This window comes from Microtus oregoni, unplaced genomic scaffold (genome assembly GCF_018167655.1).
Source record: "Microtus oregoni isolate MIOR12 unplaced genomic scaffold, Mior012 000032F_ref0000030, whole genome shotgun sequence".
NCBI lineage: Eukaryota > Metazoa > Chordata > Mammalia > Rodentia > Cricetidae > Microtus > Microtus oregoni.
In genome coordinates this window covers 15,517,440-15,530,402 of record NW_024543091.1, presented here as the reverse complement: position 1 = coordinate 15,530,402, position 12,963 = coordinate 15,517,440, and the positions used below count along the sequence as shown (strand labels likewise).

The following is a 12,963-nucleotide window of genomic DNA, read 5'->3' as shown; positions in this document are numbered from 1 at the left end:
AGGAACCTATAATCATGCCCATCAGAGGTGTGAAGGCCTGGGTGGCAAGCCAGTAAGTAGAAGTCAGAGACCCATCCTCAGATCTATCTGAAGCTGAGACAGGGTCTTACTCCATCATTAGGTTGGGGTTGGGGGTCCCAGCTTGCAGAGTCTGGCACTTGGTGCTAATGACAACATGTCCATGATGGGTCAGTGCTATCAGCACCTTCCAGAAACTAGACCCGACTTTGGCCCTCAACTCCAGAAGTCCACCCAGAAGTCAGCTGTCAGCTGCTCAATGTCACCATGCCTTCTCCTCCTCTCCTTCCTTCCTGTCTTTCCTCTTCCACTTCCTGCCTCATTTCTGCAGCCCAGCCCAAGACTAGCTTGTCAACGCTGTAAGCCCCCACCCCGTTGTCAGCCTGTTTGCCACACACAGATGAGTTTACCTCCCCATCTCATTCAGGTCCCAGGCGTGTCATGGAAAAGTCAACCTGTCCCAGACACATGCCCCAGAAACAAGAGGGGTGGGGTGCTGATGGAGCCTCCAAATACATTGCCTCATCAGGTTAAATGACAAGTATGTCTTGAGATCCCACACAGCTAGCTGCTGCAATATTAATCTGTAGAAAGAATTTTACAGGTGACTTTTTTTAAATGTATCAAAATAATTTTGATGGGCTGGGCTGGGGTTTGCCTAATACACACACAAGGCCGTGGGTTCGATTGCCAACATTACAGAAACAAACAACAATAAGAATAAGTTACCAGAGAGGAAGACAAGAAAGTTGTTCAGCTCCCTTCTGTGTTAATTAGGCTGTATTGCACTGAAAACTGGGGGCTGAGAGGAGATAGTACTGAGGCTTCTGACTCTAGGTAGGTCTTGAAGGAGCTGTGGGGTCAGGGGGACTGGGCAGCGGGGGCAGCAGGCCCAGGGGGACTGGGCAGTGGGGGCAGCAGGCCCAGGCTGCATCAGTTACCTTCTCCATTCGCTCAATCAACCTGTCCAGCTCCCCGATCCTCTGGTCTTTCTCCTCCAGGCTGAGCTCAGCTGCCTCCATCTTTTTATTGGCCTCTTCGATCGCTTTCAGAAAGCTATTGGTTTCCTCCTGCAATAGGCACACACTCTCCTCAGCAAGGCCCTGATACCCAGGTGACTCACCTACGTCCAGACAGTGCCTCATTGGGTCATCATCTCCCTGTGAAAGCATGACCTGGGGCCCACGTTTATCACAGGGAGAACTCAACTGTTAAGAGTCTGATTTCTCCTATGAACAAAGCACACTGTGTAGCTATTCTTCTTCAACTTTATTTAAGATTTTAAACTGATTTTATTTTGTGTATGGGGGGGGGGTACGGGTTCCAGGGTACGTGCGTGGAGGTCAGAAGTGTGGAGAGGATAGCCTTCAATGCTCCCTCCTTCCACCATGTGGGCTTCAGGATGAGCTCAGCTTATCACCTTGGCAGTGGGCATCTTTACCTGCTGAGCACTATCATTGGCCCCTCGTGTGGCTTTTCAATGGGCCTAGTAACTCTCTAAAAGCTTATGTTCCAAAGGTATGAAAAAATAAACAAAACAAAATAGCTGTGAAGGCTTAAATAATATTGTATACATGCTCAGAGCGTTGCTGTGTGGGCCAACATGCTACTGGAACAGAATGAGGAAATCCCAGATCTTCCTCCCACCGTGCATTGTGCCAAGTTACTCTTACGGAAAAACCCAAACATCTGGTGCATTGATTAAACCTCCAAGGACACCGATAAACCAGACGCAGAGGGACTCCCCCAAAGACTGTGGGCCCTCCAAGAGAGGCTGATGTGAGTCTGCGTCTAGTCAGAGGCACAGTCCAATCCCACAGCCAGGAGGAGGAAGGGAGAATGAACGGCTTTCTGAGGGCAAGAGTCACTTCTAGCTGTGGGAATGGCAGACCTTGGGATGGAGACGGTGGAGCTTCCAAGGGTGGGGCAATGGTATAATCCAGGATGGGGACATGGGAGGAACAAACCGAGTAAACCCACAAACCCAGGATCTACTTGGATGTGGGCTAATGGTTCTATTAGCTGGAAAAATGTGTATTTCGAGACAGAGACAGTGGAGATTTTACTCCAGGAGGAAGAAAATGGGGGTGAATAAACAATCAAATAAATCCCCTGGACTGGGGCATTAGCTCAGTGGGTGAAGAGCCTGGTGTGCGAGCATGAGGATCTGAGTTCAGATTCCTAGCATGAAGTAAAAGCTGGGCATGGCTGGGCATGCCTGTGACCCCAGCACTGTGGAGGCTAACACAGGGCTATGGGGGTGGGTAGTCTGGGCCAAGACTAAATGGCAAGCTCCAAGTTCAGGTCAAATGGCAGAGGCACACTACCAGCATCAATCTGTCGCCTCTACAAGTGCACACATGAGCAAGAACACCCGTATACACAGTGCACACATGCACATAACACACACATGAAATAGACAGTGAACGAGTGAGTGAATGAATGAATGAATGAATGAATCCCCTGACTCCTCTCCACATCCAACCTCATGACTCCCTTTGAGGACTAAACTTTTCTGTTAAACCTGCCATCCACATCCTACGTATTCTGTTCCGAGAGGCACACACGCACCAGGAGCACCTCCTTCTCGGCAGTGTGCTTGCGCTGCGCCTCCTGCAGCTTCTCCTCATACTGGCTGTACAGCTTCCTCGTCATCTCCCGCATCACCTCCGCATTGGCTTCTTGAGACGACTCCACCTGCAAAGAGTCTCATTGCAGAACTGCAGCCTGGACCTTGCCCTTCTTGTGTCTCTACACACAGAGGTCAGAACATGACTCCCAGGGTCTGTAGTTGACCGGAGCAGCAGGCGGGAGAGCAGGGGGAGAGAGAGAGCAGCGTCCAGCACATACCAGTGCAAGATGGCGCTGTACGCCGAGCTATTTAGGGTGACAGGGACAAAGATCTTTCTGGAGGTCACTTCTTGGGGCTGGGGAGATGGGCTAAGTAAAGTTTTTCTAGAACCCAAGCAGAGAGAGGGGGGGGGGGAACCTTCGTGTGCCTGTTCAGTCCACAAGCACTTACTGAGCACCCACCGTTTGGGTCTGCCCACTCTCTTGCTGTCTGCTCTGAGGTGGTAGGTCACCAGGCATGGCTAGGTAGCCTGATAGTCCAGGTCCCTTGTGTCCAGCCTATAGTGACCTGTTTTTAGAGACCGATGCTGAGTTTGCTCCTGACCACTGGAGCTCAAACTAAGAAAGAGGTTGCAGGGACTCCAGGTGCCTCACATGACTGGAATGCAGCTTGAATAGGTCTCAGGCAGAGCCCTTTTCTATGGCACTTGTGCAGTAGAAAGGAGTGTGAGGTTGGACCTGCGTTCTAAGCTAATAATTTTTTTTTTTTTTTTGGTTTTTCCGAGACAGGGTTTCTCTGTGGCTTTGGAGCCTGTCCTGGAACTAGCTCTGTAGACCAGGCTGGTCTCGAACTCACAGAGATCCGCCTGCCTCTGCCTCCCGAGTGCTGGGATTAAAGGCGTGCGCCACCACCGCCCGGCTAAGCTCGTGAATTTCCACCCTGTGGCTTCTCGGTGCCGACACTTTCCCAGACATGAGCATTCAAGGGCATCAAGAGGGACTTGTCACGGCTTTGGAGTAAACACTAGGCAAGTTATGAAGGCCAAAGGACACCTCCCTTTCCCAGAGGTGAGGTGCTCATGTGCTCAGGCATCTTGGACAAGCAGAAGCCTGATAGGAGGGGCAAGGGCACACCCGCAGCAGCCTTGGGTCAGCGATATGATATCTTTACTGAAGGCCAGAAAGGAGACACCTGCACCTGTCTCCAGTCCTGACCCTCACGGAAGCAGCATCACCTCCACGGATGTGTGTGTTCAGCAGCCTGGTTTATGTTTCTACTCCATCCTTTTCGGTTGTCAGACCATAGGCTAATTATGTAATCTTTCTAGACGTCAGTTTTCCCACCTGGAAGCTGAAGTTTATGAGAGCGTTGCCTTCATCAGGAGGATGCAGCACAATGTATGTATTATTATATGTTAACATGCACATAAACATATATAGCACATAATGAGATAATATGGGAAACTTTCTATAGGGGACCCACAGATGCCCTGAGCAACACAACCCCTGCTATTTATATGGGGTCTTTCCTTCTTCTGCCTTCTTGCCTTTGTTATTGGGGTGCTCAGAAGACATCAGTCAGATCGATCACCTGGGCTGTTGGCCACATTTCACCCATTTATTAGCTGATGGGCATCTGGGTTGCCTTTACTTACATGGGGTTGGGAAATGAGTAAACCCATGTGTGTGGAGGCCAGAAGACAACCTTGCCCATCGTGTCTCTGGTGAATTGGGGGTAGTGGGGGTACCAGTGAGCAACTGTGTCTTGAACTTCTGGCATCCTTCACAACAATCTTTTTTAATTTTCAAAGTAACTCCTAGAGAGAAATAGAATGTATAAAACTGTCCAACAGAAAGACTGGCCTGGGGCTGGAGAGACAGCTCAGCAGTTAAGAGCACTGGTCTTCCAGAGGCCCCGAGTTCCCTTCTCGGGAACTCACAATCAGGTGACTCACAATCGCCTGTAACTCCAGCTCTGGGGGATCTGTGGGCCCTGCTGTCAGGTCTACAAACCACACTCAGATACATACATAGATACAGAATTTTAAAAAAAATGAAAAAGTTGCCTTATTTGAAGGGAAAGCAAAGAGGGGCTGAGATATTCTGCCCGCGCCTGACCCCACGGTGGCTATAATAGCAGGACCCCAGAGGTGAACGACAGAGTCTGCTGTGCAGCGTGGCAGACGCAGGGAAGGACACACTGCCAGACGGTTTTCCTGAGTTATCAGCAGCTCCACCCTTCACTAGCACACGCTGGCTTAGGCAATAAGTTATACATGATCCACAGAACAGCTTAAGGCTGCACAGAACACAGCTTGAAAACCACAGTATTGGAGGAGGGGCTTGTGAGCCCACACCCTTTTCTTGACACTGTAGGCTAAGAAAGGCATGCCTCCAATATCTGTGCAGCACCCCAACTCTAGGCAACACCCCAAGGAGGCAGACACCTCCTTGCCACCTTCAGACCATGGCTGTGGGTAAGGAAGCCTAATGAGAAAGAGAATGGAGAAACGGAGATGGAAAATTAAAGAGAGGAGCGAGAGGTGAGTGGGAACAGGCCAGTTGCCGTACCTTCATTTTCAGCAGCTGGTTTTCCATTTGCGCAGCCTCTAACTGCCTCTGCTTCTCCCGCAGCTTGTCCATGGACGCTTCATAGGTCTGCTGCAGATGTCTGATCTGATCCTTGATGTTGCTGTTTTCCAAGGTCACATCCACAAGGGTTTTCTATTTGGGTGAAAATTAAAAGCCCAGATTGAGTGGTATGAGAACCCACAGGCATGTCATCCCACTCTGGGTCATGCTGCAGCAGATCCCGGGTTGGGAACCAGGGGTCCCTACAGTGGCTGGGGCCTATCCCACTGTGGCTTAGTGGACCACAGCCTTCTCGACCATCCCCAACAGCTGTGGGCCATTAGCTTGCCACTGCTTAGGATGGGATGATGGATTAATGAGAATCTTTCTCAGGGAAAATGCTCATAATAGTATCATTTCACACGGGGGGAGCATGTGTAAAGTAATAAACACAGGCCAATCCCACTCATAAATCCAAACCATGATACCTTTTGCTACATAACAGAATTGAGATATTTATTTCTATTTTGTTGTTTCCCTGTCTTTTCTATATTTCCACGATAAAATAAACAAAAACCAAAGTGTTTTCTAGACTAGAAGATAAAGTCAACAATTTTGCCTGACAAGTGTCAAGAGCCTGTGAAGGGGGCCGCAGATGTGGTTCAGATGCTCGTGTGCTGCTAAGTCAGCTCGACACAAGCCAGGGTCATCTAGGAAAGGGGAATCTTGATTGAGAAAATGCCCCCTTCAGACTGGCTTGTGGGCAAGCCTGTGGTATATTTTCTTGATCGATCATCAATGTGAGGATGCACAGCGCACTGTGGGCTGTGCTGCCCCTGGGCAGGAGGTTCTGGATTATATAAGGAAACAGGCGAAGCAACCAGTAAGCAGAGCTCCGCCACTCTCTGCCTCAGCCCCTGCCTCCAGGTCTGAATAAACCCAGCCTGCACACAGTCTAGGGTCCACTCCCAGCACTGCATACGTGATGCATCGTGGCTCAGGCCTGTAATCATAGCGCTTAACAAGTAGAGTCAGGAAGGTCAAATTCAAGGTCACCCTGGGCTACATAGTGAGTTTGAAGCCAGCCTGAGCTACATGAGACCATGTCTCAGGGGAAAAATGCTGTTGACTGTTGCTGCGGTACACTCATGTGGTCAGAACTTATTAAACTAATAATGCTGCTGTTTGTTGCTTCTGTTTCTATTAATCGGAGAAAAATGATTCCCATAGTTCTGTACTCTCCACCACTGGACACGGGGTGTGGGTTTTATCTGCAACTTCGGGATGCAGGACTCAGAACCTGGTGCAGATGGTGCCGTGAAATAAGCTTTCTGCCTGCTGTGAAGATGTGTCTTTGCCAAGGCACCTTCTGATTGGTTTAATAAAAGAGCTGGCTGGCCAATAACTAGGCAGGTTGAAGTTAGGCAGGATTTGTGGTGTGTGTCGGGGAAGAGGGTGGGGAAGGAAGGGAGTCACCAGCCAGATACAGAGGAAACAGGAGATGAACATGCCATGATGAAAAACAGTACCTCCACATGGCAGAATGTAGACAAGAAATGAGTTAATTTAAGTTGTAAAACCTAGTTAGTAACAAGCCTAAGCTATTGGCTGAGTGTTTATAACTGATAAGTTTCTGTGTGGTTATTTGGGATCTGACTGGTGAGACAGAGCTGACTAGCAGAACAGAGGAAGTCTGCCTACAAGGTGGCAGGCCCATCTCTGTTCTCTGACAGATGACTGGTCTCTGAAGATTCTCCACCACTCCTCGTTGGACAGCAACATACCTAAACCCACTTGAACCACTTTAGAAACTGTCACTAGAGGCAAAAAGTTACCAAAGGAAACACTGAAATCATTGGAAGATTCCAGGGCTGCAGAAGACGTCTAGTCTAACGTGCAAGTCCTTCTGGGAGAAAATGGATGCACAAACACTTAGCCTTGACCAAGAGACCAGATTTGTCTAATCCCGTCTCTGCCACTAACTAGACACTTCATGTCGTTGATTTCTGTGGCCTCAGTTTATCCACGGGAGTCAGGATTTGGAGGCCACCTCTACAGTCTGCCCAGCTCTGCCTTTCTAAGAGCTGAAGCCGAGAGTCTGGTCTCTGTCAATAATGACAAACACGGGTAGAAGGGACAAGTGGAAGAGGCTGGGATCTTGCACAGGTAAGAAGCCAGTGACCTTCAGATATGACCGATGGGTGTAACCTTCTAGTTGCCTGGCTCTGTTGGCAGCCCAGGATTAAGAGACTAAGGGTCCTTGGGTTGGAGATAACCTTGTTCTAATAAGTGACCAATAAGGTAAATGCCTAGATTGTCAACTAAACAGTGCATGAGAAGAATTTGCTTAGAAATATATTGTTTTTCTGGGGAGAAAACCCCAGCGACAGTGCAGATAGAAGCAGGCCTAAGCTCAGGTGGGGCAAGGTCCTCTCTGGTAGGCGGGGGAATGAAAATGTTTCCAAAAGGGAAAGAAAGAGGGCCTTGGCAATCCCCCTTCAAGATAGGAGGAAGGGAACAAAGGGCTCCTGAGTAAATCAGGGGCTTGGCCTGAGGCCAGGTGGAAGCTGGCATACACAAAAGGGAGCCAGGAAGAGCCTGGGACTGCAGCCCAACCAGAAATGGGCATCCCAGACAAACCCAAACACAGCCCTGCCCCACCCACTGCTGGAAGCTGGCCGAGCTTTGTTGCCGCTGGGGCTCTATCAGCTAAGGCTGGTGAATACCAAGATCTGTGGGAAATGAAGGAGCCCAGTATGGTGGTCTGTTTGCTTATCCACAAAACTATTTACACAGTACCAGAAAGGATTAGAAAGAAGTGGGCTGACCATTTAAGAGGACAAAAAAGATAAGCCAAATAAACTCGGGGGATGACAGAAACGATTGTGTATTTGGAAAGCAAGACCAAGGGCTTGCTCTGAACATCTTCAGACGAACTTGCATGCTAGGCAGAAAACCCCTTGGATGGAAGAGCAAAGACTGGAAATCCCTTAATGGTTATCTCAAAGCCAAATTCTGGTAATAGGTCTTAATTAAGAATGTCTGTCTTTTAAGGATGTCTTCATTCCCTGGAACACACAGTACTCTTTCCAACATAGAATCATTTCTAAGTCAAGAAAGAGTGCTTCCTGTGAGAGCTACTTCCCATGAGAAGTTGTATTTTGTCACTGGATAAATATGTCTTTTCTGCAACCAAGTGGGGACTTCTTGAAGCACCCAAGCTACAAGGAGAAGGTAGCTGATGTGTTGCGTAAATACAGAGAACCATTTAGAGCATGAGGCATCTCCATCCCAGAGCTGAGCCTAAAACCCCATTGACATGGCACCTGACAGAGCCTCAGCATTTTTGCTGGAAGCATTTTCTCCGACTTCCTCCCCACCTTACATGCGTTTATCACGCCTGTGACTAAAGGACAATGACTGACCATGGGACAGTCTGTGACATTTCTACACACAGGCCCCACTCCTGTTTAAGCTCGCTGCCCTCTAAAGAGAAGGTCCCCAGCCAAGGGGAAGCAGAGGGATACCTGCAGGCCAACCGAGTCCAACGCCAAGGCCGAGTTCATGGCATTGAAGTTATCCAGGGCTGATGACTGCACTTGGATGTGACTGTCTAGGTAGTCCTGCCGAGCGTGGGAAACCTGGAGAGAGGAAGACAGCCACTCAAGATTAACCCACACCCCACAGACTCCGGGGGGGGGGGAGTTTCTGAGAGCAGCTTTACCTGCTTCAGTAATATTTACGGTAAAACTACAGATTACAAACTAACATCCGGGGCCAGGGAGATAGCTTAGTTGGTAAAGAGCTGGCCAGGAAAGAGAGGACACACTTCCTTTTTCTTGGTGTGTATTTTTTAACTATTACAAACGATGCTAAAAAAATTAATTCATCTACATGTCATTTTGTATGGGGAGGGCTTTTTCTTAGAGCAATTCTTAAAGATGGAATTTGAAGGCTGGAACTGTGGCTTGGTTGGTAGAGCAGGCACAATGATGGGGTTTAATCCTCATCACCCTGGAAACCAGGCATGGTGGTGCACACCTATAATCCCTTCACTGGGGAGGTGGAAGCAGAATGAATTCAATTTCATGCGCAGTTGAAACCACCCTGGACTACACAAGACTTCATCTTTCAGAAAAGTAAAGTAGGCCATTAACTAGAACCCATCTGGGTAGGGACTGGAGAGATGGCTCAGCAGTTAAGAGTGTGCACCGCCCTTGTAACGCAGCTAAAAGGAAGATTATTAGTCATTCTCCCTTGAAGAATAATCTACAGCTCGAGAAAATGTCCTCTCAGTTAGTTTAAAGTATAACTTCTCCATTCCTAAGGAGCATGAGCTATTTAAACATCTCTAGGCCACTGGGCACCGGTGCCAAGCCCTGCCATCCTCTCACTGCCACGGTACTGCCGAGGCCCGGACTTACCGACAGGTCCTGGGTGAGCTGGCGTATCTTCTGCCTCATCTCGTCGTAGTCTCCGTACATCCGCTTCCTCACTTTCTCCAAAGTGGCCCTCACCTGCAGTCACAAGACCACTAGTGAGACATCAAGTTACAATAGTTTCATAAAAGATTCTGGAGACTTTCTTAATAAGAGAAAGACCCACAAAAAAAAAATTCTAAGAATAAAACCTGCAGCAAATTAAGTGCAAGAATACTTTCAACATCTAGTTAGAAACTGTGGAAATGATCCAGATGATAATATGTATATCAATGAGGAAAAGGACTCATAAACACTAAGTTATCCAGATAATGTGTATATCAATGAGGATAAGAACTCATAAACATTAAGTTATCCGAGCAATAAACTGAAGAACAACCACTTTGTTAAAACTCACCCATCACCCCCAATCACTGTTTGAACCAAGTTTACCCCTTCCAGTCTCATGTTTTTACAAGCAGGAAGTTTTTAACTAATTGACTGTAAACACATGGCTACAAGGATGAAAACACTCCAAAGCAAGCAGCAACCTCTCATTTTCTCTCTCTGTGTTCCAAATGCCAAAAAGCAATTAAATGTCTAGAATGCAAGGTGGAAAAACATGAGGCCTGAAGGGGCCAGAAACTCAGATGTCAGTTTCTCAGTAATTATCAACAGACCATACACGGGGTAACAGAGAGGAACGTGGTCCCCACCCCGCACTCGTACAAACACTATGCAAGTCTGGACTGGGGTGACTACCAGAGGAGTGTTAAGTGGGAACACCACCCTGTTTCCCTATCCTATGGTGTCTTTAGATGTTTGGAACGTTCTCGGAGTCCCCAACAGATAAGGCGTAGAGGCAGCTTCCTCCAGGCTGTCGACCTTACAAATGGCTGAAGAAAACCGTTTTGTTTCAGTGCTAATATTTAAGAATGGTACTGGACTGCTCTGTGGACTGGAGAGGGAGGGGGAGAGGAGTGGGGGGAGGGGGAAAAGGGTGGGAGGAGGGGGAGAAGGGTGGGAGGAGGGGGAGGGAAATGGGAGGCTGGGAGGAGGTGGAAACTTGTTTTTTGTTTTTGTTGTTGTTTTTTTTTTCTCCTTTTCTCAATAAAAAAAAAAGAATGGTACTGGAAGACTTGATACTGAAGGTATATTTGTGTAAGAAACACCTTGTTTTGCTTTGATGGTTTTGTTTTCTCTTTTTTATACTAGGGATTTGAACTCAAGGCCTCAAGCATGCTAGGCAAGAACTCTAACACAGAGCTACATTTTGGTTTAGAATGGATATTGATGGAAAGTTAGAAGAGAGGAGTCAAGACCTCAAGCATTTTCTAAATGAGGGATTTTTTTTAAAGATTTCATTTATTTTTTAAGTGTGTGTGTGTGTGTGTGTGTGAGAGAGAGAGAGAGAGAGACAGACAGACAGACAGACAGACAGACAGACAGACAGAGACAGAGAGTCCGTGCTGATTCCAGAGGAAGCCAGAAGGTGTGGGTCTCTCCTAGAACTGGAGTTACAGACATTTGTGAGCTGCCTGACATGGGTGGGTTCTGGGAATCAAATCTGGATCCTCAGCAGCAGGAACTCTTAACCCCTAAGCCGCCCCTCCAGACCCTACACAGTGAAGTTTTAATAGTCTACTTTCTTTCCACTGACCACAAACAACTGGAAAGTTGAGGCTCAAAGCATGACCCTTCATTCTAGGGGGTCAATAACTGATGTGGGATATTCTTCTGTGTATGTGTTGCTTTTATTAGTCAATGAATAAAATTGTTTGGGCCAATGGCTTAGCAGAGTAAAGCCAGGTGGAAAATCAGAACAGAGAGAGAGAGTAGGCAGAGTCAGTGAGATGCCATGTAGCTGATGAAAGAAGTCAGATACCGGAACCTTACCGGTAGGTCACAGCATCATAGTGATACATGGATTAATAGAATAGTAGAAATAGGTTAATATAAGATATAAGAGTTAGCCAATAAGAAGCCTGAGCTAATAAGCCAAACAGTGTTGTAATTAATATAGTTTTGTATGATTATTCAGGTCTGGGCAGCCAGAAATGAATGAGCAGTCTCCATTTACAAATAACTCCATCACCCTAGCTGGCTCTTATGCTGTCACCGGAGGTGAATGGGCAGAATCTCAAGCTGGGTGTTGCTCCCACTGAACAGTGTAGGAAGCCAATAAGGCCAGGGTGTCTCCCATCAGGAGCAACAAACTCATAAACACACTGAGGAATGAGGAGGCTGGGATGGACCTAAAACCAGTCGTTGAAGGTGGGACCTAGAAATTAACTTTGTATTGCAGATCACAGTGGAACGTGGGAATTTGGGGTCAGAACTAGCTCTGTGATTTCAACATATGTCATTTATAGCTGAGGATTAGCCTGGACCTGCTGTATTTGTCTTCAACAATTTGGGAGCCTGGGTTCTACTTAGAAGTTCTACCTCTAAAGCAATCCCAAGCTCTCAGGAGCATATAGATGAAGACAGTCTAAATAGTTCCTTAGAAAAGGAAAGTCTGCATTGTTTAAAAGCAGTCTGGGTGCTGGAGAGATGGCTCAGCAGTTAAGAGCACTGGCTGCCCTTCCAGAGGACCTGGGTTTATTTCCACATCACAGCTCACACTTGTCTATAACACCAGTTCCAGGGCTTCTGACACCCTCCACAGATATAAATGCAGGCAAAACACCAACGCACATAAAATAAAAATAAGTTATATTTAAAAATAACAATCTGGAATCCAACATCCTGCATGATTAAAGAAACGATCTTTGGGAGGTCAGATAACTGGGTGTTCAAGACTGGTGGCTGTGATATACTGTGTGTTTGTGTGTGTGTGTGTGTGTGTGTTTATGTGCAAATGCACATATATGTATGTGTGTTTGTACCTGTTCTTGTGAGGGATGCATGTGTGTGTATGGGTGTGTATACATGTATGGAGGCCAGAAGATAACATTAGGTATCTTCCTTGGTCATTCTCCACCTTATTTTTCGAGGTAGGATCTCTCACTGAACTTGGAGGTCATCTATTCAGCTACACGGGCTGGACAGTGAGCTCCAGGGATCATCGTATATCTAACCACCGACCACACACTTTTTCATGGATACTAGGGGGCTGAAGTCTCGGGTCCTCATGCGTGTGCAGTAGGCACTTTATGGACTGTATCATCTCCCAGCCCATGAATTTGTTATAAAAAACAAAACAACTCATACAATATCTAAGGCAATGTGGCTTTGCACATCATCTGTCCCAAATCAAACGAGACTCACAAAGCCAGTGGTTTTGACCTCACGGATAAGAGGTACCTGTAGATGCATAAACGGAGGGCTAGAGAGGACAGAAGGTCACACTAAGAAGAACCTGGATCTGATACAGAAGCAATGA

At 47.3% G+C, this 12,963-nt stretch overlaps 1 protein-coding gene across 2 annotated transcripts in view; it reads right to left on the bottom strand.

The window, feature by feature from the left end:
* The window catches only part of LOC121466041 (myocardial zonula adherens protein), an 88,654-nt gene that overhangs the window by 45,277 nt on the left and 30,414 nt on the right, over positions 1-12,963 (bottom strand). For both annotated transcript variants that reach the window (XM_041679510.1, XM_041679509.1), the window contains exons 4-8: positions 9,585-9,677; positions 8,688-8,801; positions 5,161-5,313; positions 2,590-2,715; positions 960-1,088 (exon numbers count right to left, since the gene is read on the bottom strand). In XM_041679510.1, the coding sequence (XP_041535444.1) occupies positions 960-1,088; positions 2,590-2,715; positions 5,161-5,313; positions 8,688-8,801; positions 9,585-9,677 (615 nt within the window). The remainder of the gene's footprint in view (positions 1-959; positions 1,089-2,589; positions 2,716-5,160; positions 5,314-8,687; positions 8,802-9,584; positions 9,678-12,963) is intronic.